The sequence below is a fragment of the Nicotiana attenuata genome, chromosome 3 (genome assembly GCF_001879085.1).
Source record: "Nicotiana attenuata strain UT chromosome 3, NIATTr2, whole genome shotgun sequence".
NCBI classification, from domain to species: Eukaryota; Viridiplantae; Streptophyta; class Magnoliopsida; order Solanales; family Solanaceae; genus Nicotiana; species Nicotiana attenuata.
The window spans coordinates 42357413-42384974 of NC_031991.1; the positions used below are offsets into that span (position 1 = coordinate 42357413).

At 36.4% G+C, this 27562-nt stretch overlaps 3 protein-coding genes across 5 annotated transcripts in view; all 3 read left to right on the forward strand.

Annotated features, from left to right (window-relative positions):
• Nucleotides 1016-5781, forward strand: LOC109223596 (aluminum-activated malate transporter 9-like). The gene is made up of 6 exons (XM_019387975.1): nt 1016-1563; nt 2939-3076; nt 3268-3537; nt 3667-3803; nt 3890-4036; nt 4559-5781. Exons 1-6 carry the CDS (start codon nt 1188-1190, stop codon nt 5312-5314), a joined length of 1824 nt encoding a protein of 607 aa, XP_019243520.1. The 5' UTR covers nt 1016-1187; the 3' UTR covers nt 5315-5781.
• On the forward strand, nt 8215-12957 carry LOC109224625 (serine/threonine-protein phosphatase 2A 65 kDa regulatory subunit A beta isoform-like). The gene is made up of 12 exons (XM_019389169.1): nt 8215-8613; nt 9139-9385; nt 10082-10194; nt 10392-10471; nt 10622-10763; nt 10932-11012; nt 11612-11716; nt 11804-11986; nt 12158-12250; nt 12384-12523; nt 12607-12673; nt 12759-12957. Exons 1-12 carry the CDS (start codon nt 8215-8217, stop codon nt 12861-12863), a joined length of 1755 nt encoding a protein of 584 aa, XP_019244714.1. The 3' UTR covers nt 12864-12957.
• Nucleotides 13933-27562, forward strand: part of LOC109223597 (DENN domain and WD repeat-containing protein SCD1) — a 28389-nt gene continuing 14759 nt past the window's right edge. For all 3 annotated transcript variants that reach the window (XR_002067603.1, XM_019387976.1, XM_019387977.1), the window contains exons 1-17: nt 13933-14365; nt 14457-14550; nt 15108-15309; nt 16067-16208; nt 16317-16417; nt 17403-17466; nt 20485-20598; nt 22477-22697; nt 22831-22885; nt 22965-23048; nt 23677-23872; nt 23980-24109; nt 24201-24264; nt 24352-24396; nt 27100-27175; nt 27299-27372; nt 27460-27510. Coding sequence is in view for 2 of the 3 variants with exons in the window: in XM_019387976.1 (XP_019243521.1) it covers nt 14192-14365; nt 14457-14550; nt 15108-15309; nt 16067-16208; nt 16317-16417; nt 17403-17466; nt 20485-20598; nt 22477-22697; nt 22831-22885; nt 22965-23048; nt 23677-23872; nt 23980-24109; nt 24201-24264; nt 24352-24396; nt 27100-27175; nt 27299-27372; nt 27460-27510 (1887 nt within the window). In the remaining variant the exon portion in view is untranslated. The remainder of the gene's footprint in view (nt 14366-14456; nt 14551-15107; nt 15310-16066; nt 16209-16316; nt 16418-17402; nt 17467-20484; nt 20599-22476; nt 22698-22830; nt 22886-22964; nt 23049-23676; nt 23873-23979; nt 24110-24200; nt 24265-24351; nt 24397-27099; nt 27176-27298; nt 27373-27459; nt 27511-27562) is intronic.

Genomic DNA, 27562 nt, shown 5'->3' on the forward strand with positions numbered 1-27562 from the left:
TCTAATTACTTTCTATTCAAATTCAAACTGATCATATGATACAAAAAGGAATATATATTTGAAGTCTTTACAAAAACATCCGATCTGATTTACTATTTATTTTTTTCTAGCTGGTTAGATAATACACGAATGTACATAAATTATACATATATTATATATTACAGATTATATTTTAATTTAAACGATTGATTGAATAGTTATTTAGGTTAACATTATTAACCAGCGTCAGAAACTATTTACATTCGATAGCTGAAAAAATATATAAAATTTATATATTTTATATATAACATACACAATATATATAAGATATATATTTTGTGATTATTATTTTAAGAGTGGCTATAGAGCTTAGGTAATTTTAACCCATACACATCTATTTGGTAAAAATAGCACGGTCTAGCTAGTTTTCGGACTGGTCATTCAGAAATAGCCAGCGTTTACCAAGTCAATGAAAATTAGCCACTATTTTGCTGCAACAGAGATCGGTCCAGCATAATATACTGGAGTTCGGTGCACATGTGTATGAACTTCCAGCATATTATGCTGGAACTCCAACACACAGAAAGTTCCAGCATAATATACTGAAGATTCAAGCACTTGTGTATGAACTTCCAGCATATTATACTGGACCGGTATACTTTGCTAGAACTCCAGTATATTATGCTGGAGTTCTAGTGTACTTATGCTGGTACTCCATCATATTATGCTGGAGTTCCAGCATATATACTTATGCTGAAACTCCAACATAATATACTGGCGTATTTCTCGGGTTTTGAACAGTATTTTCGCTCAAATTTATCTTTACATAAAAAGTAACTAAATTTCAATTACTTTTAAAACAGAGCTATTTTTGAACGACCACTTGTAAATCTGGCAATTTTTGAATTTATGCCCTCTATTTTGAGAGCGACTATAATAACATGGACTCCCACAGCAGGAGCCCATATCTGATTCGTTTGGAAATAGAAAAGTGCGGTCCCACCAATCTCCACGCGGCTTAATAAGCTTTTTACCAATCACCATCTATTACGACGTTGTAATACTCTCTGGAAACTGTCAACACTTAATTCTTTTTCATTCGCTCTACTCCCACACTATCCCCTTTTCCCCAGGCAAAACTCGTTAGTTTTGTTCACTTCTATGCCTATAATATCGAAATACACTCTGTAAGCAAGAGGGAGTCGAGAATGGCGAGGAAATTAGGGTCGTTTAGGAAGAGTTTCGAAGAGAAAAGAGAAAGAGAAAGGCTTTTTTCCTCATGCAACGGTGATTACACTGAGTTACCTAGTTTCAAGCACACTCTTGATTACCCTGAAAATCCAGGGTGTTTTTCGTCTTTTCGTGAAAAGTTTAGAGAGGTATGGAAGGATTGGAGCAGCGTAGCCGTGAAGGCGATGGAGATGGGTCGATCCGACCCGAGAAAGATTGTATTCTCTGCAAAGATGGGTTTGGCTTTAATGCTCATATCTTTGTTAATCTTCTTTAAGGAACCGGTTGAAGAGCTCAGTAGATACTCTGTTTGGGCTATTCTTACTGTTGTCGTCGTTTTTGAGTTCAGCATAGGTATGTGTTATACTTTTCTCCTACAATTTTGTGTAGTCATTGTAAATTAAATAAATGTGCGCCCCAAAAGATGTAATCTTTCGTAAGAATTTTGTCGTAGCAGAATTTGGCAGTACGAAAGAAGATTTGTGTTTGCTAATTGTAACTGTAGAGAAAAAAAGCTGTTAATAGCTTTGAACAAGTCTTTATTTAAAATAAAAAAATAGATACTTTATTTATGTCCCTCTCAGATAGAAGTAGGACCAATTTTGATTTGATTTTTATTTTGGGATTAAAGATTGATAATAATGAATTTTTTTTGTGAAACCTCTCAACTTGCTTGACCTTTTACATAAGCTATGTTCTGAGTTTTTGGCAAATATTGTCTCTTATCTTTGAGGCTAGGTCTATTTTGGTCACTCAAATATAACCTTATTTAGTCCCTTAAGTATGCTAAAGTGGAGCACCTTTAGTCTCACTAATACAATGTGTTCAAAGTAATTTAGCATACTTAGTGGTTGATTTAATGATTTTTAAGGGGGGCCTGGGACCTTCTGAGGGATAGATATCCTATTAATTTTTTTTTTCTTTTAATATCCTTCTAATACAACCTTATCTTATGAAAAACTGAGTATGGAAGGAGGGTGAGGAGCACGGACTGGGAGGGGGGGGGGGGGGTTCTTCCTCTGGGCATATATTTGTAATGCTCAGGATGATTCATATATAGATCGATTTACTTGTCAAGAAAAGTTATTACAAGACTAATGAAGAAAATAAATAATCCAAATGATATGACTAATAAGGAAGCATGACTGGGTTATTCTGTTTTTTGGTTACTAAGGACTAATCATGATTTCAATATAAAACGAATTATCAAGAAGGTGGTAATTGGCACAAGATTCATGCAAGGAGGTTGACCTAAGAGGCCCTAAAAGAGGAAGTACCGTTGTGAGCATCTCTTCATTTTACACCCACAATTATGGCTACTAGGCGGTCGTTATTCAGTCTTTCTTTCTCCAAGTACATAGACACCACTTTAACAAACGAAAACTTCCTTGTTTATGCTTCCAATTATGTACATATATGGTTTTACAAGCATGGGACAACCTGTGGCCAATGTAAATCCATTGTTGTTATTGCATTTTATTTTGTTCTTTCTAGTTCTTGCACTGTATTCCATTGGCGGTTACTATTACTGCAAGTCGGAGGCATTTTAGCTAAGAAATCTCGCTAGATATCATGATACGCCATTAGGCACAAATATCTGCCCACAGTATAGTTAGTATTTTCTGGTTGCATTTTGTACCTTTCAACCCCTGGCTACTGCTTTCTTTGTTTTCTGTATAGCTCTGTATGGGGAGCTCTTTATACAGATTCACCTTTGAACTGTCCACAGGAGCCACTCTGAGCAAAGGATTTAATCGTGGACTCGGGACACTGTCAGCTGGAGGACTTGCTCTTGGAATGGCTGAATTGTCTCAGTTGGCCGGAGACTGGGAAGAAGTTGTTATAGTCATTGGGATATTCATAACAGGTCTGGTTTTCTGGTCAGTACTTGTGACTAATATGTATGAATTGCTGGGGTAGGGGTAAGGCTGCGTACACACTCGTATGGATTTTAAGCTGGGTTTGTTGTTGTTGTACTCGTGACTAATATGTGAATTGCTGTTCATCTCTTTTTTATCTTTGTACCTTGCTGACTGCAGCTTGTTTGCCGTTTTCTAGGTTTTTTTATTACTTATGCAAAACAATACCCACCAATGAAGCCCTATGAATATGGTTTCCGAGTATTCTTGATAACATATTGTTTCATCATGGTATCTGGTTATCGCACAAGAGAATTTGTTCATACAGCTGTAAGTCGGTTTTTGCTCATTGCACTTGGTGCTGGTGTTTCTTTAGCTGTGAACATATGTGTCTATCCCATTTGGGCTGGTGAGGATCTTCACAATCTAGTGGCGAAGAATTTCATCAGTGTAGCTACTTCACTGGAAGGTAATTCAACCTCAGAGTCTGAGATGCTCGTTACTGTTCTCGAGATGGGATGGTAGAATTAAATTGTTTCGAAGGACCCTCATCCCTTCACTTCTTTATCTGTTTTTGATGAAATGGAAATTGTTGCAGGTTGTATCAGTAAATATCTGAACTGTGTCGAATATAAGAGGATCCCTTCAAAAATTCTTACTTACCAAGCTGCTGATGATCCAGTTTACAATGGCTACAGATCAGCAGTAGAATCTACTAGCCAAGAGGAAGCTCTGGTATGCTTATGCATTTTGGCAGCATGAATTAGTAATTATATGAAATTTTGCTAGGCGGATGTCCTAAATTAACTCTGATACCACAGGTAGCATTTGCAATCTGGGAGCCACCCCATGGTCCTTATAAGATGATTAAATATCCTTGGAAAAACTATGTCAAAGTTAGCGGTGCATTAAGGTATTGCGCATTCATGGTTATGGCACTGCATGGCTGTGTACTATCTGAAATACAGGTAATTATTCTACTCCTTTTCCCAACTTTCCTGCTAGCCCTTTGCTTGTAAAGTGCATCACATAGTATTGTCTTACCATATTCATCAAACATTTTCCTTTTTTATTGCTAGATTACTTATTCTCTTAGCCAGTGCAGATCTCTTTTCGGAAAACAGTCCTAAAATGACTTGGACCCCCTTCCTTATTCTCCCTTTAACTAAACTGCGCGAGGAGATATTTGAAGATAGAGGAAATAAATGTTGGAATATCTTCATTTCCTTTCAGCATGAGGGAACAAAGTGAGCCTGACAGAACATGTTCTGCAGTATTACCGTTGACTGAAGCCTGTCGTGTATTCTCTCCTTGTAAATCATCCCCGTGCAGTAATAAAATTATGTTGCTGCTAGATATGCATTATTTATTGGTGAATATAGTTCAGTTTAAGAGCTTGCATACCCAGATGTCTCAGTTATACCACTTTATTTGGTAATGCAATGACCTATTTATTGCTGAAATGACTACCAAACATTTCTAATATGCAGGCTCCTGCTGAAAGAAGACAGGTTTTCCGTAATGAGCTTCAGAGAGTAGGTACAGCAGGTGCCAAAGTGTTGAGAGAAATTGGGGAAAAAGTGAAAAAAATGGAGAAGTTGGGGACAGTGGACATTCTCTATGAAGTGCATGAAGCAGCAGAAGAGTTGCAAAAAAAGGTGGATCGGAAGTCTTATCTTTTCGTCAATGCAGAGAACTGGGAAATTGGATCACGACCTATAGTGGTGGATATTCCACAGGAGCTTGGAAGCATGGATGATGACAGAAACTCTTTTCAACATCACAGATCTCAGAGTGAAACAGTAATCGACATTGATTCCATTAATATCTCAAGGAGTTGGGATAATAGGACGTTTAACGTGGATAGTAATAACAACCAAACTGCAGGAGTAACCCCAGAAAATGGGGTGGAGAAACCAAAAATGCGGACCGCACACACGCTGCCTAAAGCTAATGATGTACTAAAAGAGGTGGAGGAGAAAGAAGAAGAAGAAGAAGAAGAAGAAGAAGAAGAATCAAAGACGTATGAAAGTGCCAGTGCGTTGTCTTTAGCAACATTCACCTCCCTTCTCATAGAATTTGTTGCAAGACTGCAAAACGTAGTAGACTCATTCGAAGAATTAAGTGAGAAAGCAAAATTTAAGGAACCTGTGGATTTGTCTGAAGCATCGGAGAGAGTTGGCTTGTGGTCCAGGTTGAGAGGATATATGAAGTTCTCGAAAAGAGAGAGCGAATTACTAGTTTAGAGATCAAATCCTTCCTGTCCATGCAAAGACAGAAGAGTATTGAAACTATTGCACGGTCTGTTAGATGAGATCTTGTAGCAGTTTCCACATCTGAGAACTCGAATTGGCTCTGAAAAGGCAACACATACTATATCCTGACTCTGAAACTCTCGAACTTTTGATCGGAAGTCTGGCTTAACCTTCTTGTGGATGACCATTGACGTACGCGATGATAGTTGGTCATATATTGTTGACAGACCAATGACCAACAACTCTTTTTTGGGGTTTTGCTTAGAGAATTCCTTATTCCTGCATGTTAGTTTTCATTAGCTATAAATATATTGACATAGAATTTTGGCCAAGTATACTGAGCTCTAATGGTTTAAGGTCTAACGGTTAATGTAGGCAGCACAAATGTATATTGAAATACACTGCAACAGTATATTATTATAGTTTATGATGAAGCCGTTGAGGTGCTTTTCCAAAAATTTTCTTCCAGCTCACCTGGGGTTGTGAAAGTTTATTGGTATTTATCTGTTTGCTTACAATAATTTGTACCTTATGTTTTAACTGTATTTCGTACATTCTAAGGTGAATTCTACAAGTGAATATTACATTCCCATCTTATTGTAATATTGTGTAATGAGGCACGTTACTGGCACACTTGGGACACTAAACTAAGTTATTGTCTAGATGTATCACTGTATGGCACCCTAACTATATTTAATGAAGTAAAGTATCACTTGAACCCAATAGCTTGGTTCAAACTCTATTATATGTGTTAAAAAATTACACTAATAACGCTCAAATTGTGGCTTTCGCAACTAAGAGCCTGTTTGGATTAGCAGATTTGAAGTAGCTGATAAACATTAGGTGCTGAAAAGCACTTTTAAGTGCTGAAACTAATTTACTAATAAATAAGCAGTTACGTGTTTGGGTACAAGTGCTGAAATTGATAATAAGTTGCTGCAGTATTTGATAAAAAAGTGCCGATAAGCTCTTTTTCTGTTAAAATGACTTAAATAACCTTAGAACCGTTTACACTTATAAGGGCGTAATTTCTTCAAAATTTTAGACTAAATGCACTCTCTGATGCAACAGTTGAAATTGGCACATTCAGCACGTCCTGAGTCATAGCGGAAAGAACAGGCCAGATCGATTCAAATACAAAATATTCTATTTGTCATTTTATTTTAAATACAACTGTGCTTAGATAAGATAATTCTTTTGATAAATATAATTTATTTTATGATAAGCAAATAAACATAAGTTATAATAATTAATAAATTGACAAAAGTTTCTCAGTAAAAAATAAACCTAAATAGGACAAATTATTTGAAAAGAAACAAACATTGTCTTCACCACCACAACATTTAGAAAGCAATATACAAAAAATTTGATATGTCCTCATTTATTACATACAGTTCAAAGATTAATACACACACACACATATGTCCTCATTTATTATATATATATATATATATATATATGCAAAGGATCCTGGTCAAACTTAAAGTGCTGATAAGCTAAAAATAAATAAGCTAAGGGTGACCAGCTTATGGCTTATTTTTGACTTATATTATATAAGCACTTGGCTTATAAGCACTTTTAACTTTACCAAACGTGTAGATAAACCGAAAAGTGCTTATAAGCTAGTTTGACCAACTTATAAGCTTAGCCAAACACTCTTTTAAGTATCATCTTCCCAGCTCTATATCTTCATTTTTGGATATTAATATACAGGATCCTCGCGAATTGTTAAACGCCCCGAGAAGGTGGTTTACCTAAAGAAAAATGTCAAACCCCTCGACCCAAGAATGTTGTTTAAATAAAGAAAAAAGTATAGTTTTGGGGGTTATACTTAAATTTTAAAAAGTTAAAAAGATCATAGGTTTTCTATTATACTTAATTTTAAAAAAAGTTAAAGAACTATTGTTATTATTTAATCTGTTCGCATAAAAAAGTTTAAAATTAGATTGATCACGTGCGCGTGGCTTACACTACCGCCCCGGGAAAAAGAAGGAACTCAAACAATAAACGGTTATACCTAACTATCGTTTAAAGGCGGGAGAATCACAGAGAAACAAAATTATATAAAGTTGAAAAAGCTGATACAGAATCCCAAAACGAAATAAGCAGAGATCATCGATCAACTTCCACCACTTCCTTTCATTCCATAGTTTATACTTTTACAGGTATCAATCTCTCGCTCTACGATTATTTTTTGGGTTTTCTGAATCCTTTCTTTTTCACTTTCATGCCTGTTTCTTGAAGTACAAGTAACTAAGTGAATTTGCATTGTCGTCAATTTCATTCATCAGAATCACTTGTATATCTTCAATAAGTTTCAGGTTACAATTTGACATTTTGTTCTTGAACTTCATTCATTAATTAGAATCAGTTTTCATTGATTGCTTCCGGGAAAATGATTGTTTCTTATATATGTTAGTACATTAAATTCAAGTTAGCTGGTAATCTTCTTCAAATTTTTATATTCTGTTTACTGTCAAAGATTTCCTTTTGTTTACTGATGATTTAGTTAGTTTTATGTAATTGATGGCCACTACCTATGTCTTTAAAATTTTCAACTTCAAAATATCTGTTATATATGGCCGCAGCTGAGAATTCTTTTATGTAACAGTGGACGGTGATAATCAAGAACTTGATGTGACTATCTTATGGAAATAAATAGTTTTTCTACTTTTTTTTCTTGTATAAAATAGTGCCCCCAGCTTTGCCTTTTTCCCTTCATTCGATCGGCTGTAAGAAAATGGTTAATTAATTGCTTTCTGGTAAAACACTCTTGAATAAAATCCTTTTCGTTACTCTTTTAAAGGATGATTATTTTTGTATGGTTTAAATAAGTTGAGTTTTCCTGAATATATACAGAGAGAGATATTCACAGAGGCACTGCAGCAACCATGTCTATGAGCGACGAATCCGCGTCTCTCGCTGCTGTTTTAATCGATGAATTGATGAATCAAGAAAGCGATATTAGATTGAATTCCATGCGACAACTGTCTACTATTGCACGTGCGCTTGGTGTGGAGAGAACTCGGACAGAGTTCATTCAATATATCAAAGAGAATTTTGATGACGAGGATGATGAGGAAGTTCTTCTTGAAATGGCTCAACAGTTGGGAGTGTTTATTACATATGTGGGAGGAGTTGAACATGCTACTGTCTTACTTCCGCCGTTGGAAGGTCTTTGTAGTGTTGGAGAGACTTTTGTTAGGGACAAAGCAGTTGAGTCATTGTGCAAAATAGGATCTCAAATGAGGGAACCAGACTTGATCGAATCGTTTATTCCACTGCTGAAGGTTAGTACACTTGACATTGTTTCATGGCAACAACAATATACTTCTCATAAATCTTTAAGAATGGCTTCTCATTATCTCATATAAGTTTAGCATATCAAACTGCCGCATACTTGTTATTCCTTATTTTTGGTTTGTTATTTCCGCTTTGAAATTACTGAAAGGATGCATTAGACTGAAAGCTAATATGACTTCAAGGATAATAGGTTCTGATTCAATGGAGTTAACGCAACATATTAAACTAAGTTAGCGCGTCATATATTGTGACCTTATCCACCACAAAGTGCGTAATTGATCATTTGTATGTCTTAGAAGATGTCCATTCCTATAGATTGATGAGGGTAGAAATAAAGGAATTTGAATTAACTATGTATGTGGACAGAAGTTCTCCTTCAGCTAATTCTTCTTAGGTTACTTCTTTTTATAATGCTAGCAGATTCTTTGTTCATCCTTTTATCTATTGATTAGTTTGTAAGTGAATGTGGTGATCTTCTAGTGATCCTTCTTTTCCTGGTTTTGCCTAATCAGAAACTGGCAGCTGATAAGGAGTGGACTGCTCAAAGTTCTTCAAGCGGATTATTTCACATTGCTTACCCGAACGCCCCAGAGCCTTTAAGAAAGGAACTAAGAACTCTATACAACCAACTTTCCCACAATGAAACACCTTTGGTAAGGAAAGCAGCTGCAAAAAATCTTGGAAAGTTTGCTGAGACTATTGAGCAGCCCTATCTGATGAATTACATCATGCCAATGTTCAAGTATCTGAGTCAGGACGGTATGGTGTTCTCATTATTCTCTTTGCTTTCTGAAAGTAGTTTTTATTTAATATTATTGGTCTCAGATTTCTTTTTGGTTCTGCTTGGCTTTGATTCTTTTATACCAAGTGTATTTCAATTTGACGGAGAGAATTCTTATGTAAGGCATATTTCATATTGGCTCTCCTTAGAACAGAAAATTGGTACTAGCAGTTGGCCTACATCAATCATCTTTCAATTGATTGGAGGATAAGATAAAATGAAGGTTTAAGGAAAGAACATCTGCGATTGAGATGTTGCTGTAACCCTCTTTCTAAAGTTAGTTAGAATCTTTTGTTAAGAGTAAATTGCATGTAATTTATCTCTTCATCCTCACCCTAGTCAAGGCATAGAATTTATCTCTTCATCCTCACACTGTTCTAGGTCAGTCAAGCATAAAGAGCATATTGATGCAAGTTTTGGATTGCAAATTTTCGTTCGGAAAGGGAGTGATCTTCAAGGTAGCTTCAAATAATTCTGGAAAGAAGTACCAAAAAGTCTGATCAATTTTTATGTGCTGATGACAAGCCTTAGTTGTTCTATTTAAGATTTGCTCTCATATCGGAAAGTCTACTAGTAGTCAATAGTTGGCAGTTGGCACTATCTCAGTGTTGATCTAGATTTGGTTTATTCTATTTAAAATCATTGTGACTAAACTGGGTGTTTGTTCTATTCAGATCAAGATTCTGTCCGTTTATTGGCTGTCAAGAATTGTGCAGCTTTAGGGAAGCTATTGGAGCCACAAGTTTGTCTAGCAGAGATTCTCCCTGTCATAATTAGGCTATCACAGGTTCAATTAAACTATAAATATCTGCAACATGACTTTTTTATTGACTTGTTGTTATATGTATGTACTATATTTTATTAATTTTGCATATAAATGAATATCGTGTTTTCCTTTGATCAAACACTGATTTGCTCTATCAGTTTACACTTGGATACTGGTGGCCAGAACTATTTTAATTACCTACTTATCTGCATTAACAGGATGATTCTTGGAAAGTTCGTTACACGGTTGCAGATCAAATTTGTGAACTATGTGAGACAGTTGGACCAGATGCTACCAGGTATTTGGTTATTTGTGAATTGAAATGATGTTAAGATCATTTCCCCAATCTTTTCCTTTTATACTTTTTAGTTCTCTTTCTCTTTTTGTTTTAACTTTTAGTCAAGTGTCCTCTGTCCAAAACTAACTTGAGAGTTGTGAAATTTGGAAGGACGGAGATGGTCCCTGCATATGTTCGTCTACTTCGTGATAATGAAGCTGACGTCCGCAGAGCTGCAGCTGGTAAAGTCACCAAGTTTTTCCAGATATTGAGCCCCGAGCTTCCAGTCCAGCGTATCTTGCCTTGTGTCAAGGTTTAAATCTTATAGTGCTTGTTTCGTCTTTTGCTATATTATCATGCTCTATCTCTTGGTCTTTTCAGTTTGTATGCTGTCTCATTATTCCTTTCCTTGGACTGTCTATTACTCGTTCAAAGGAACTTTATAATTTGTTATAAGAGTTACATTTTTTTTTTGTATCAGGAACTATCATCAGATCAATCCCAGGAAGTTCGTTTTGCTTTGGCTTCAGATATTATGGGACTGGCTCCTATTTTAGAAAAGGTATAAATCCTTGCCAATATTAGTCTATTGTTTCTCAATACCACAGTACGTGCACTAAGAACTATCATCAACTTTTTTTTCTGATTGTTGTCCTGGTGTAACATGTTCTTTCCCATGGTGGTTCAGTATAAACATAAATGATGTCTGCTTTGTTCTTTTTTCTTTTGTTTTTAGAAAACCTTTTGCTTACCTTTTCTCCATATGAGTCTCTAGTTATGTTAATGTGTCTCAATATGTTTTCTGATCAAGAAAATTGTCCTCCTAATATGCTTTAGTATTTTGCTCGATAAAGCACCACATTCTGCTGTAACTCTTGCACTTATATTCACTTCTCTCAGTCTCTTGAAAATCAGCTCTCAGTTTTGTTGGAAAGAGTTATAAATTTCTCTCTTATCAGATTTTAAGCAGCTTATGCTAGAGAATGATTTCTTAGGTCTTGCCGTCTGTGTGGCTTTTAGATTGTGTAGCATATATATATTTCTTTCATTTTGAGCAACAAGTCGTGAATATACTCCTTACTTGCTTTGGGAAGTCTGAGTCTGCTTTTAGTCAATCATATCGCGAAGAGGAACTTATTGTTTCTGTACTTCTCATTGCAGGATCAAACTGTTGAGCAGCTTCTCCCAATATTCCTCTCTCTTCTAAAGGATGAGTCCACTCAAATTCGTGTGAACATTATTAGTAAGATTGATCAAGTGAACCAGGTTAGCCATCTATAATCTGTACTCAAGCTACTTTGCATGGTCTGAATCTCACCACCTATACCCTTTTTTTTCTTTTTTCTCTTCCAGGTGATTGGAATTGATCTGCTTTCCCAAGCACTGCTGTCAGTTATTGATGAACTTTCAGAGGCTAAACACTGGAGAGTTCGGGTTGCATTAATTAACTTCATCCCTCTATTGGCCAGTCAGCTCGGTGTTGGCTTTTACAATGACAAAATTGGTGCTCTTTGCATGCAATGGTTAACAGATGAGGTATTCCTGAAGCTCTCTTTTTCTAATTAGGTCTACTGCTGATTTAGATGGCAAAAATCTGTGAAGAATAAACTTTCTTGTTTACGACTTGTTTGTTGAAAGAGTCGTGGTCTGTAGTTTAGTTGGGATAATGTTGTTTTTACATGTTTCTTATTGTTTTTCAACTTGCAGGTTCACCAAGTTCGAGTTGCAGCAGCTAATAATCTTGAACTCCTCGCAATTAAATTTGGTCCAGAATGGGCATCAGAGCATATAATTCCACAGGTTTTCTAGTCATTTACTGCAAGATTTTATCGCTTGTTGCTGATGCAATAATTTAGCAGTCAAATATTTGCAATCTTATCTACTTCATATTCCAGGCCTTTTGTTTCATTTGACAACTAACACTTCTTTACAGGTTTTGGACATGGTTAATGACCGGCGTTATCAGTATCGCATAAACATACTTCGCACACTTTCTCTTCTTGCCCCTGTAATGGGCTCAGAGATTACTACTTCCACAATTTTGCCAGTTATATTTGCTGCTTCAACAGACAGGTTAACTATCAACCTCTTCATGCTTCAATTCTATACATTCAAGATACTTGTTAAGGCTCGGCTCTAACACTTGCATATTCCAGGGTACCTAATGTCAGGTTCAATGTGGCAAAGGTGTTGCCGTCTCTTGTTTCTGTAGTTGATCAATCTGTAAGTGACAATGTAGTTCTACCATTGCCTGCAAACATAGAATTCTGACACAACGTTCCGCTGATATGAACATTGCTCTTTGCAGGTTGTGGAACAAAGAATTCGGCCTTGTTTGAATAAACTCAATCAGGACGAGGATGCTGATGTTAGGTTTTTTGCCAACAAAGCCCTACAGGCAATCTATCAGTGATATATGTCTAGTTAAGTCAGTTTGATACGTCGAAAATAGTAGTTTTCTCCTTGTTGATACTGAATACTGAAGATAAAGGTGAATGGCGATGAAACAGCAGAGCTTTTATAGTCTAAATGTAGATAATCAGATATTGCATTCTCCTGCCATTTTGTAGGCATTAGAATAGAAAATCTCTTGAACTGCCAAATGAGTATGTACTATTTCGCGAATGTAGCTGTGTGTTGGTGGTTCCTGATTTCTTGGCTTCTTGCTGTTGGGACACGAGAGTGTACTGCGTTTATGCAGTGTTTTTCCTACCTGATTCATTCTGCATATCTGCACTGCAATTCTACATCAGATACTAGAACTCTAAGCCAGTGACAATGAGTACTGAGTAGACTTGTGGATTACTAATGAGTCGAACATTGGATGATTTTGTTGGCTTGGCTGCTGGTATGCTGAGTACAAAATTTGTTTTGAAAATGGCCATGCCAATAACCACAGTTCTGCAGTTTCTCTATGTTGGTTTTCAGTAAAAGAAACAGATGAATCCATAGTGATTGCGTTTTGATACTTCTTAATTTGTTTCATTTTAATATTTTATTCCAGTAGTAAGTTTTCTACTTGATTTTTCAGCTTTAAAGATAGCAGAGAACAAACTAAACTACCAGTCATAAAATGTTAGACCACTAGTTAAGGCTAAAGTTTCCAAATAGCAGAATTTTTCATTCTTTCGTCCGTGAAGTATATTACATTTGCAAAACTTTCTAAAAAAGGACAAAATAGAAAAAGTGGGCTCAAAAAAGGCTATTTGAGAAAATTAGAGGTAAATTAGTTGTACGTAATTAAATTAAAATAATAATAGGATAAAAATGTAAAAAATGGAGTAACAACCATTCAAATATGTATAGATTTTAACTTAAATATATGTAAAAATAATTTTTACATAATGGAGGTCATAGTGTAAAAAAGTCTTTAGGTTAAACTAATAGTATTTAAATAATAGCACATTCAACGCGGTAAACTAAGGTAGACGTGTACTGGTTAGTCGTTACAAATGCAAAAACTATATAGGGTTGAGAGGGCCATATACTTAACAAATCTCGAGTCTTGACCCCCCAAGATTTGAGTCGAATTCGCTCTCTGGGACCAGTAGGGGTCAGGCCAACAACAGCAAACAAAACAATTGTGGTGTTCAACATTCTTCTTCTTGTTCAAGATTTTGACTGGAAAATTGACAACTTCAAATCAAACGATTCCAATGTATCAACCGTTATCAGATCGGAGTTAATGCATAATCTTGAACATTTTCTCATCTGAAGGAGAAAGGCATTGGGATCCGTTTAATGGCTCGGATCTTCGAGTACTTCGTAGTATGTGGAATCGGGCCAGAGATTCGGACCTTGGATGGGAACAGAGGGTACCATGGCGCAGGGGTTATGTATTTGCCTTCTCTTCTTGATCAGTACCCTCCTCCCAATCACACTCTCTACCCTCCTCCTCCCCCTCAACTCCCTACTGTAAGTACTCCATTCCCCCTAATTTGAATTTAATGTTTAGGGTGTTTATTTTTTGCAGTACAAGTCATTTTTTGCATTATTTGGAATGCAGTGTGTTCTACCTGCTGGAGTGGAATTCTACGGGTCGGGTTTTGATTCAAATGATCCATCTACTTTTCCCAGGAGTTATCCTATTGTTTTGACTGGTACGCTACTAGCTTTCATATAGTATCTTCACTTGATTTTTTGGATGAAATCGACTGTATAAAAATCCCATCAACATACTTATACTTGGTTTGGTTAGTGTTGTATCGACGTATGTACTTTCCTATATAGGGATTTGCAGCTTTATTGTTGATCTTCTGATAAAACCTTATGTCCTTATTGCACCCAAGGGTCTGGCCTAGTGGGAGGAGAACCACAAGGCCTTAGGTTCAAATTCCAGCAGACTAAAAAAACTCTAGGTTATTTCTTCCCATCTGCCTAAGCCCGGTGGAGAGATTTATCTGGTACCTGTGCTGGTGGGAGGTAGCAGATACCGGTGAAATAGTCGAGGTGTGCACAAGCTGGCTCGCCCACCATCGTCATAAAAAACATTATGTCCTTATTACTAATGAAAGTGATTTAGTTCAACTATTGTTTTTAGGTCATCTTATTGAAAGGAAGATTAGTCTCTTTTTCTTTGCCTTCTGCTGTTGTCAGTTTAGTCTTTCCGCTTTCTTTCTTTTATTGGGTTGTGACTAGCGAGTGATACTGGTTACAGAGGGTGATGGGTCAAAGATCTATGTCAGCTGCATCGCATTTCGGGATCCTGTTTGCGAGGATATTGCTGAAGCTTACCGCATTCCTGCAAATTCATATGCTGACAAATGCATCTGTCTTGTCTCACGTTCTCCCAGTTTTGGAATCCTTCGAGATGCACTGGAGGAGATTTTTGTGCTTTGTTTTTCCTCCTCTGGAAGCAGGTATGGATTAAAAAGCTTTGCTGGTTATGATGGTAATCAGTAATTGACAGATATATTGCACATTGATTATTAATGATGAAAATGTATACCTTATAATTAGGTCTCCCAGTGAGTCAGCAATCTGTTTCTTATGAATGAAGAATAAGCTGGCCTAAAAATTATTTTTCACCAATATTCCCTCCTTAAACTAGGACAACATCTTCTCTGTTCTCCCTGAGTAACCAGTTCCCGATCTTAGTAGCTTGAGAGTAGTTTGAATCACTTTCCTATCTTCAACACCTCAATTTTTCCACCGTGATACCAGTATAAAGACTGACAGGAAAGGTTACCAGTAAAACAAGTGTTAATTGCTCCAATAACTTATGGTCGGGTCAGATATGAATTGCGATAAAAAAATTGTTCCTCGTTTTGTGGCGATAATATATAACTTGCTAGCATGTCAAAATAGTTCTTTTCTTGGGTCCACCTATTTTCTTCCCCCTTTCATCCTACTTTCCTGGCTTGTTCTTTTCCCTTCCCAGTATGAATCAAGGATTGTATTTTTCCTTTTCTTGCATGTGCAAAAACACATGATTTAGAATAGTAATTATATAGCTTCTGATTCATACCCGACTCCAGTAAATATATGGTTAGTAACGGAAAGTGGTTTTTTGCATTTTGTTTTTTCCTAATTTTAAGATTTTATACTTCAAATGAAAGCGGAATTTCCATTTTATCATCCTGTGCACTAATGTTGTCAGCTCTGCAAACATTTCAGCAAGCCATTGTGGGATGTTATAGCATATTCAGTCTCCAATGTACCTTTGCCTACACCTGGAAAGGATAGGGTGCTATTTGCTATTGAGAACAGCCTGCTCTCTGTTGAAGTTCCACCAAAGGAGGGCCTTCCTCATGCCGATGTATGTTTATGAGCATTTGTCTTCTTGAGAGTTTCGCCTGTTAAGGTGTCTCGCTCGATGGTTGATTCAAATTCAATAAAGGATTGACTATGTTTCACTTGATGACAGATATCATTTCAGCCTTTGCTTCAGTGTTTGGATGTGGACAATGTAATCCAGTTATTTACAGCTGTTTTGCTTGAGAGAAGGATTTTGCTTCGATCGAACATGTATTTCCTAATTTCTCTTTAGCCCGTGGAAAAAACATAAGTAAATTTGTTTGATTTCTTCTGTTTACATATAGTGCTGTTGGTATCGTCTCCTGTTTCTTGTGCATAACTTATATTTTAAATGACGTGTGCACTGAAGCCTCTGCCGAGTGTTCTATCTTAGCAGCTTAAAGAATTAGACACCTAGCTCTTTGCTAGCTTTTTGGTGCAACATGGCCTTGGTAGGATGTAGGTTCCATGTTATGATTGGGGGTTTGTACACTTTGTACTTTTTAACGCACTGTCATAATGCTGTTATACCATTTATAAAATGTGATTACTTATATAAAAAAGAATTAGATAGTCAGCTCTAATTCTGACACAGTTCTTTCTATTGATACATACTTGATGTGAGAATTGTTTTATCTTGTGCCTGGAAAGGGCATAATCATTGATATTAGCAAAGCCTACTTCATATAACTTGCAGTTGTTTATTCTGTTGATTGAGCAGTATCTTTTAACAACTTTATATTGAAAATGTTGGTAATGTGACTAATGGAAAAGGATTAATAACTCTGTGAATTGTTAAATCTGGCGTTCCCGAAAATGAAGCAGGCTTATAACTTGTTTCTATAACCTTATTAAGAAAATGTAATTGTGTGTGCAATAAAGCTGAAAACTTTTGGAGCAGGAAAGCAGAGCTCATGTATTTCTTAAAAACTTTTGGAGATGCAAAGTATTATATGCTGCAATAAGCTTCCAAGATTTTAGATTCTATGTCCTAGTCCTCAATTTTTTTAGTGCTAAAAAGCCCCTTAATTGGTTACTTTAGGTGCTTCAAGATAGTTGTCATTGGATTCAACTTTCTTTCAGCTTCTCTGTTTAGTGGTCTTTTCAGTTCTGGCTTTTAAGGTTTTGCAAATACTCGCAAGCAATTAACCTTGTGTAGCTGATTGTATACTGTTGGAACTCATGTTTCCTAATTTCTAATTAACTGATTTTGCAGGTATTCTCTGTTAACACTTGTATCAGAAGCCATATGCCATTTAATTTATCCATTTCGGTGGCAGGTGAGGTTTTTTACTGGTTTATTGAATATTTTTGGGATCTATGGCTTGTGATTTCATTTTCAATTTACATATATATATATATATATATATATATATATATATATATATATATATATGTTCCCATGTGCATTTTCTGAAATTATATGTGTGTATTTNATATTGGTTTTCCCGTACGGCACTGACAATCTCGTCTAGCGTATGGAGGGGACCTCAGTTGGCGGACAGCAACTGCACTGACATCAGTTGCCTAGCCGTACGTCGCCCTTCCAAGGAATCTCAGGAAGGCGCCGCGTATCAGATAGCATGTCAAAGACAACCGGCAATTCAGTAAGATACATGACAGAGTTTAAAGAAAATATGTATATGATCAAAGATATCATCCATGTTTCATCACATGAACATCATCAAGAGAATGTACTATCACATAACATCATCAATAATGTCGCCTTTATTTCAGCGCATGTGACAATATCAAGAAATTCCATCCTTATTTCGACACATGCGCATATCACCACACTTATTTTGCCACATGGGCAAATCGGAGAAAACTCAACCTTACTTTGCCCCATGTGCATAACAATAATCACAATCGCACGACAAAAACCTCATGCCACCACCTAATCAATCCGCCCAACATGTCCACATGTGCCATATTTATCATAAAGAAATATGCCAAATTTCCATCAAAAATATTTACTCATAATTTATCAGCAAGATGCACAAGGACATGGCAATAATAAAATACGAATGTGCGTTCAACATATAAAGCATGACTACGGCCAAATTAATTGTAGCAATCAAGTTCATGTAGTCACAAAGTGGTTAAACATGGTTCATATAAAGCATATTATCAAATTAAAGCATATTAACATCCTAATGTCTAATCCGGTCATAAACTACACATAGCACCTGTGTACACGCTCGTCACCTCGTATAAATGTCATTTTTCACATAACACGAATAGGCAAATAAGGCCAGATCCTTAGGCGTATTCCCCCCCCCCCCCCCACAAGGTTAGGAAAGATACTTACCTCATACAAGCTAAATCAATACACCAAAAATGCTTTTCCTTTAAAAGCCACTTTCGTCCAACTCAAATCTAGCAAAAAAATGACTAAATAACATCAAACAATGCTAAATGAATCCATTCTAAACAATAAAGTCTCAATATTTATCTAATTTCTGAAAAGTCAACAAAAGTAAACCTCGAGCCCACACGGTCAAAACTCGAGTCAAGGGATAGATCCCTACGAATCCAAATATGTGATTAGATTCCAAAATCGAGTCCAAATTTACTCTCAAATCCCCGACTTTTTATTTTTCAAAATATTGTCAACCCTCCCCCCCCCCCCCAAATTCCCTTTCAAATTTCATGATTTAGGTGTAAAAATCCATTAGAAATCAAGATATAATAATAAAATTAGGTAAAAATCACTTACCCAATAGCCTTGTGTGAAAATATCCTAAAAAAATCACTGGCTCAAAATATGAGAAACTGGGTCTAAGTCCCGAAAAGTTCAAGTAATAACCAATTACAGATGTTGCATTTGCAATCATAGGATCGCAAATTCGACACTGAGCTCGCAAATACGAACCTAGACTGCCCCCAGTAAATGTCGCGAATGTGACCCCCAACTTTGCAATTGCAAAATTTCCAGTCTGCTAGCGAATTTCGCAAATGCGACAAAATCCCTCGTAAATGTGAGGTCCCCCTCTTCCTCCAACCATGGCAGCCAACAGTCGCAAATGCGATAAGGAGTCCACAATTGTGATCCTTCTCAGTTGCAATCAGACCCTTGCAAATGCGAGGTCTGCAGCACCAGCAAAACTATTGCTTCACCAATCTACTCCGAAATAAATCTGAAACTCACTCGAGCCCCTTGGGATCCATAACAAACATCCACACAAGTACATAAACCTTATACAAACTCTTTCGCAAGCTCGGAACATCAAAATAATATACAAAACCACTAATCGAACATCAAAATGCATCATGCAAGTTGTGAAACTCAAGAACTTCAATATTCATAACCAGGCATCTGATTCCTACCAAATCAACTCGGAACACAACAAAACATTGTATACAGGTTTCAAATGACACAACGGACCTATTCCAAGCCTTGAAATAATAATTCGAACCTAATAGCCACAAAATCAACCCATGGTCAAACTTATAAAATTTCTAAACTTTTAAATTGCCAACTTTCGGCAAAAAGAGCCAAATAATCCTAAGAAACTCCTAATCTAAATCCGTGCATACACCTAAGTTCAAAATCACTATTCGAATATATTGGAACCATCAAAACAAAAATCCGAGGTCGTTAGCATAAAAGTCAAACCCTGGTCAACTCTTATAACTTAAGCTTCCAACAATGGAACTAAGTGTACCAAATAACTCCAAAATCTTCCAGGAGTCAAACTAACCATCCCCGCAAGTCACAAAATAAAAACTAAGCACACAAGAAAAATTAAATGGAAAAACGGGGCACAAATACATAAAACGACCGACCAGGTCATTACAGTATGATAATGAAAGAGATATATGAAAAGAGGCCATGAGTGCCATAAATTGAATACAGATACTAAGGCCATGAATTCCGTGATATAATTACAATGGTTTTAAGGAGGAAATTTCGTAACCAAAATTATTTTGGAAATTATCAATAGATGACTGAAAGAGTATTAAGACGTACGAGTTTGATGTCTAGAAACTACACGTGGCGATGTGGACATAGCCAAGGCCGGCTAGACCCTAGCACTTGCTTTAGGCCCCAAGAATTTAAGGGCCCCAAAATTACTATATATATATATATATATATATATATATATATATATATATATATGTTCCCATGTGCATTTTCTGAAATTATATGTGTGTATTTATGTACGTCAATACGTATGTATGTTTGTTAATGTGTATGTATGTACATTTACTATGCCCTATGCTACAGGGGCTTTATTATGTTTTGAGGTTTCCATGGACTGTCATCTGATTTGCTGATGTTTGTTGTGCTGAAGCATGTCTACATTCCATTGCTGTTTTTCAGTGGAGTAGACTATATTGATGCTCCTACGCCTTACATGATGGGCCTTCACTCTGGCGTGGATACCTATGGGCTTACGATGGATGGTGTAAGTTCACATAATGCTTATAAGCTAACTTAGACACTTAACTCTCCTTATTTTTTCATTTAATAATGAGATAACTTGAGTTATCATTTTTTAAATTAAACGGTTGTCAGTGTTGATGATATATAGTGGTTCATGTGCTACCTATTTTCTTGATAGTAAAGTAATTCTACTTATGAACCAGCACCAAGAAAGTGTTACCTGTATTTAGTTTCATATAAAGATGGCATTGTTCTTCGATGTTTTTTTTCTTCATTTCTAAGCAAAAGAGGAAGTGTCTCATGAGATTTTAAGGTCTGGCATAGAAATCTCTGAAGCAATGTCTGCTTGGATAGTCCATTTTAAAAAAGATATCTGCTTGGATAGTAATGGTAGTTTGATATGAGTTTATTGCATATGAATATGTGAGACATAGTCGGGGAAATTATTGGTTGACTTAGTGGTGTAGTGTGAATCCAGCTAGTTTCCAGGCTGGAGTTACTTTACTAGAGTTTTGCTTGCACTCAGATATGCCAAGCCTGAGCCAGTATGAGCAAGGTCGAAGCAGATCCAAGCTTTATAGGTACTAGGTAGGAATTATTGCGTGGTAATTCTAAACGACTTTCTTCTAACATACTCCTAAACTCACTTGTCTTTTTATTAGGTTGTATTTCTCTGTGTGGTAGGGTAGGTATTTTTGGCATTTCATCAGTGTTATAGATTGAAGAAATTTTGTGCCCCTTCTTGATTTTGATGGCGCAATGTTAAGGCCATTTCTAGAATAAATTTTGATGTCACCTGTTGGTTTGTCATCATGCTGATTGCTGTTATCACTTATCACAGTTTTTGTACTCATGCTTTTTTGGAGCTCCATCTTTAGCTTCTTACTGGATTAACTTGATCTCAGGCTGTCTTGTTGTAGTTACACACATAAGTTCTTCAAACATTGACAAAATCTTTCTTAAAAGAGGAAAAAACGTTGACAACATATCTGATAAACTAATAGTTTCATTCTGCTGATCTATGCCGAAGTGTTCACAAGAGAAAATGAGTGGTTTCTGCATGTGCCCTTTCTCAAAGACATACTGTGAGTATCAGGTCCAGAACACACATCTAGTTCCCTCGAGGGTGATTCCAAAATTTGACAGCCTTATCTTGGCGGGGAACTACGCTTAAAAGAGTCACTAAGAGCTCTGCGGATCGACGCACCACAATAGACTTTATGATATAGGAGAAACGGATATGATAGATTTTAGATTGGACTCTTCCTCTAGAGATATATACACAAGAAACATATTCAATCTGGATATTACTGATAGAAATAATTAGCTACTCCAGCTAATCTAGCCTTGAAGCCACTTTAGTAGGTTTTTAAAGTCAGTTGTGTTATTTCTTCTTTTTGGCATATACTTCTATATATGGGTAATTTGTGCCCTTTATTAATAAAATTTCATTACTTTATCAGGAAAAAGAATTCTAAGTGTGTTATCTTTCTTTGAAGGTGAATGATGCATGTGCTATAAGTGGTTAAATAAGAGTTCACTTACCAAGCCCCAGGGCTTAGTTCAAGTAGGAAGGTTGAGGGACTTGTGATTTAGGTCATAGGTTCGACTCCTGTTCCATACGAACTAAGCCTAGTTTTTAAGTGGAGAAGAGTAGAGGGGCGGGCTCTTTTACCCGAGTTTTGAAGGCTGCGGTTGGTCCTTAGGTTTGGCCCCTACTGTTTTCTTGGCCATTAAAAAGGGTGTACTTTCTTTTCAAACAGATGAAGGTGTACCTACTAAACAGTGGTGAATTAGAGTCTGCTTCAGTATCATGTTGAATCTTGCAGCTGCATTAGTGCTTCTTACATAATTTACCATTTATGCAACTTTTTGATTTGTGCTTCCTTTGATGTTTTAGGTAGTTATTGTGGACCTTGAGCATAATCGCATTACCACAACTGAGGAGATTCCTCCCATACCAGAGCCAGAATATAGTTCACTGCGTGGTGAGATTATGAAGTTGTTATATCCAAATGTTGTTGGAATAGACCAAATGAAGGCTACTCGAGGAAATGTCTCAGATCAGTACCCACGAGGTGGCAACAGACCATGGGGACAAGAACACGACCTCCAAATTAGGTGATTCTTATGTGCCGTTTTACAATTTCTGTGGTTGCTTTTGCTTGTCTCTCAAGGAGGATACTTGAAATTGCTATGTTACAGTTTCATATAAAACTAACATATTAAGCCCCTATTTTTCGCTTCATTGCAGATTTACATTCTTAAAGTTCTTTGCATCAATACTTAGTGGCTACCGCAATTTCATAGTAAGAAGCCTATACTCCTAACTGATTGATATATGTGAAGGTACAACTGAATATAACATTTGACATCGCTTTATTTCAGGAAAATACTGCAACACAGGTCTTCAACTCTCAGGCTTTTCTGAAGAAGCGCTCTCGGTCAACAAACCAGCCACTTGATCCAATGGTGATGTTGAAGTACCCATCTTGTGTTTGTAGACATACAGATTATTTAACTTGCTTGTCGTATAAATATCTGGTCCTTTATAAGATATACAGGTATCAACATATCAAAGAGGGCCTGCCAGAATGTAGGATGGATTTTCTGACGATAATATTTATTTGTGGTTCCTATACACACACACACACGCATATATATATATATATATATATATATATATATATATATATATATATATATTGATGGGATTCGGTTTATTTTAGTTGCAAATCACATAATATTGATTATGCATTACAATTTCATCAATACATTGAAGGCTAATATTTTGATGAGATAGGGAAGACTTAGCTTAGGACTGAGAAGTAAGGAGACTCCAACGTTCATTTTCATTTTCTTTTTGTTTGTAAGCCTATTGGTTTGATATTAGTAAGGATGAACATGATGAGGTTTGTCGAAGCTCGACCTGTAATGAAAAAGTTTTATCCTCACCCACCTGCTTTATTACTTATATATCTGTATGTTACGCACACACGCACACATACACCTATACTTCCACGTGGTTTCTGTATGGTTATTGCTTCTAGTGTCACCAAATTCATTTTTTTTTTTTTTTTTTTTTGTATTTTGCCAACAGATAAGTCAGTTTTTAGATTCCCAGGGTTTCTTAGATTATTTGGAGAGAGGTCTTGGTTCTGACGAAAACAATAATAATCTCCTAGATAAGTTGCAAGATGCAATTGGCAGGGGTCAAAATCCTCTTTCAGTTCTTCCTTCACTTATGGCAGAGGCAGAGATCATAACTATATCTGATCCTGGTGTGGGAATTTCAGGTATCTTTTCTTATTATCGTGTTGCGGCTGAATCATGTCTGATGAACATATGATTGTTAGGATGGATACACCACTGATGTAAATTCTCCTTTCCTCCAAAAAATTAGGATCAGGTGCCAAATACTGTTATGACAGGTTTCCTGCAAATGTCAGAACAGAAGAGCAAGAGGAAAAGAGGAAGCAGATTCTAGCAGCAGCAAGTGGAGCGCTTGAATATTCTGGAAGGCATACTCCTAGGTATGTCTTATGTTTTATGCGGGGATTTATCTGGATGTTATTATAATTTTGCTTTTTATAGTTAAAATTAATATTCCCTCCATTACATCAGTTCACTTTCAGTACTTGCTGGTAACGATTCAAAGGCCGAAAGTCTAAGCCCCAGAGAGCGAGCTGTATGTTTCCTGTATTTTGCTTGTGATTTCTGTGATTTGCTATTTCATGTCTCTCAACCCAGTTGGTTTTTTTTTCCTTCCTCACAGGCAGAGAGAGAACGTATGGTTTTGGACATAAAAGTTAAGCTTCAGGTGAAGTATTTTGTTAAACCTTAAATCTTCCAATCCTTTTTTATCAGATGCTCCCTTCTATAGTATTCTTTCTCTTCAGTTACAGTATATCTGTATCAGATTCGTCTAAAATGAAGATTGCAGAAGCACTACCAGTAAGGGGTAGTTTAGAATTCAATATTATTCCTCGTGCTTTGAGCTCATCTTTCCTGATAATTTGCCTTGCCTTTCCTTTAATATTACTTCCATCTTGACTTGTTCCACATGGATCGGATTTTCATTCAAGTGGAAGCTATTGACTTCTGTGTTTTTATCCTTAAATTCCTTATTATTTTTATTATAAAGTTGGATCATGGAACAAAAGGAAGTAGGGTAAGGAAGATAGTGGCATGTCTATTTAGTTTCTATGACAAGTAATTACGCGTCCTTTAATGTTGTTTGATAGGATTTGATGAAAATGAGTACCTGTTTTTTTGTTTTCCAAATCTGGAAGAGTGGAAAAGGCTGGTTTGTAAGCTGTGTTGTTCATTGCGTGCACTTACGTTGTCTGTTTCGTTATTTCTTTCAAATCTGGTAGTGTAGGAAAGGCTGTTTTTTAGTGCTGTCTTGCTCCTTGCTTTTCACTTTGTTACATATGAAAGGAAATAGTTCAAGCCCCTTTTTCCTGCCTGTGCCTCTCCATCTTATTGGGTAGATAATCAGTGCCCTTTCATTCAGATGGTGAGTAGTTTTTGTTATAATAAGTTAATATTAAGAGAACTGGAGGAGTGAAAGCTACATGACTGTAAGTATGTACCCATCCTATTGTTACGGCATGACTGTAAGTTTGTACCCATCCTATTGTTGCGGCATTTACATACAGCTGATATTAACCAGAGTAATAGTGAACAGCAAACAATCATATAGAGAACTTGCCTTTTAGCTGTTTGATCATATTTGATTTCCTATTATCTTTCATACACAGATTCTTCCTGAACTCGTGATGTAGTGTAATGGTGCTCGTCCACTTATCCTCCACTAGAGATAAAGGTTTGTATAAAATAAGTACAGAATAAATATTATCAAAAAGGTTTAGAAAAAGGAATTAAAGCTGTCCTGCCCCCAGGCCTTTGGTTCAACCGCAAAAGTTAATAAGTGGTAGGTGCACTTCACAAGTTCAAAACCTGGTTTTTGCACCAAGTCTATTGACTTAAGTGGAGAAGGGTAGAGGGGTAGGCCCATTATCCCTGAGTTTCAAAGTTGAAACAGCTGATTTCTTGGTAATTCGAAAAAGAAAAAGAAATTAAAGCCGTGCTATTAGGTCCACTTATATTAGAGCTCCCTCTTCACATTAAAACTAAAGATGTGTTGCATGTGATACGGTTTGTTTGCTTCCAAATAGTATTTAAATTAGATCTGAAAATAATGCACTAGGGATATACGTTCCTGGCTTGGCTTTAAATTGCATGATCTTTTATTAGATTCAGTACTTTGAAAAGCTTACTTGACTAGTAAAGATATGCAGTTGTTAGCCAACGATACAACAGCTAAAGGCAGGTGATTCTACACTTATTATTTGACAAGGTGGGTGAAGTCTATACATTCTTCTGGAGAGACCAAATACTCATGGTCGTCACATAACTTTGATCATATTGTGTGTTTTCTGGATTTCTTAGGAGTTGCAAATAGTAGTGTTATTTATTCTTTTATTATACATAGCATTTCCTAATAAATGATGCTATCTGAACTTTCTAGTATTTGTAGCTTCTCTAGTTTCCTAGTGGTCTTTTAATGCTTCTCAAAAAATACTTTGAGTTTCCAATCGATAAATACCTAAGGTTGTCCTCTCTTTTTTGAGAAAGGTAACAGTGGTATTATAAATCTCCAGCACAAAGACTGCTGTGAACAATATTTAGAGTTCAAAAAGCAAAGGAAAAGTAATCCTTAATCTTCTTACACAGATTCAATAATGTCTTATAAAGATTCTGCCTCTTCAATGATATCTTATTTACACCAAAAATAAAATAAAAGAAGACATGTCATCTTGATTTTCTGATTTGGCTGCTACTTTCTTTAAAGTGTCTTGAGTTCTTTTCCTTCCAAATTGTCCACCAATTACAAGCAGGTACTTTTCTCCACCATGTTTTCCGCTTAGCAGTATCTCCCATGGTGTTCCCACAAGCCATCAATTCTCCGGTAGACTTTGGCATAACTCTTTTTCAAATGCCAACAAGTTAAACGAGCGGTTAATGTTCTTAATTTCTTATACCTTGTAAAAAAAATGTTCTCAATTTCTTACTAGCCAATTCTTCTAGTTTGACAATGCAACTTAAAAATCCATTTAGCTTCCAGTAGATGGATAGTGTGTATATACCCTATTTATCTCTTAATTTTCTGGGCTTCCCAAGGCAAGGAAGTGTGCTTCAACAACTTTTGAGTCTTTGGTTCTAGTTGACTCTCTGTCTGGTGCAACAAAAATTTGCACCAACTTTACATGGGGAATTTATTGGCTTTTAAAAGAGATCTCTTGTAAGGTAATACAGTTGATTATCATATTTAGCTTTCTTGCCAATTTTTTTTCCCGATTCCGATGCCCGAAAAGGATCTAGGTATCTTTTGTCTGCTCTGTACATGTGCCTGCACTCCTGTGGCCCCGTGGATGCCTCTTACTTCATTGATGAAAGAAAAGAAACTTCTCAGATAGACCTTTGATTCCATATCTGCATTTGCTTTTCCTTTACGCAGGGATTGTGGGTACGCCTTGTGAATTTGGGACAAACTGATGATCCTCTTTCCTCCTTTGAATATGGAACCATCCTTGGTATTTTTCAATATTATCTCAGAATTATTGGCTTTCATGGTTAATGCTGGTGTCACCTATATCCTACTGTCCTAGCAAAAGAAGAACTGGATAATTGGCTGAAATTTTTTGTTCTCTTATCAGCATTGATTGAGTCAGATGCAGAAGGAATTGGCGGTAGTGGCTTCGTTGAATGTATAAGAGAGCACATTCATTCAGTACGTAGCTTCAAATAAGCATTGTTATGCAATCAGTTTGACTTGTTTTGTGCACTGACTCCTGCCCCCCTCTCCACACATTCATAGGGTTTGAACTGTCAATTGTCAGAGGAGCAGTTTATTGCAGTGAAAGAACTGGTATAGTCACACTTTAACTGCATGTTATTCATTTGATTGAACTTATTAAGAC

Bases quoted from the DNA above. Each gene is read 5' to 3' on its own strand.
- LOC109223596 (XM_019387975.1), top strand. From the start codon at position 1,188: ATGGCGAGGAAATTAGGGTCGTTTAGGAAGAGTTTCGAAGAGAAAAGA. The intron at 1,564-2,938 runs GTATGTGTTATA...AACTGTCCACAG, and splicing joins CGTTTTTGAGTTCAGCATAG to GAGCCACTCTGAGCAAAGGA. The intron at 3,538-3,666 runs GTAATTCAACCT...AAATTGTTGCAG, and splicing joins TGTAGCTACTTCACTGGAAG to GTTGTATCAGTAAATATCTG.
- LOC109224625 (XM_019389169.1), top strand. From the start codon at position 8,215: ATGTCTATGAGCGACGAATCCGCGTCTCTCGCTGCTGTTTTAATCGAT. The intron at 10,472-10,621 runs GTATTTGGTTAT...GAAATTTGGAAG, and splicing joins GTTGGACCAGATGCTACCAG to GACGGAGATGGTCCCTGCAT. The intron at 11,013-11,611 runs GTATAAATCCTT...TTCTCATTGCAG, and splicing joins TGGCTCCTATTTTAGAAAAG to GATCAAACTGTTGAGCAGCT.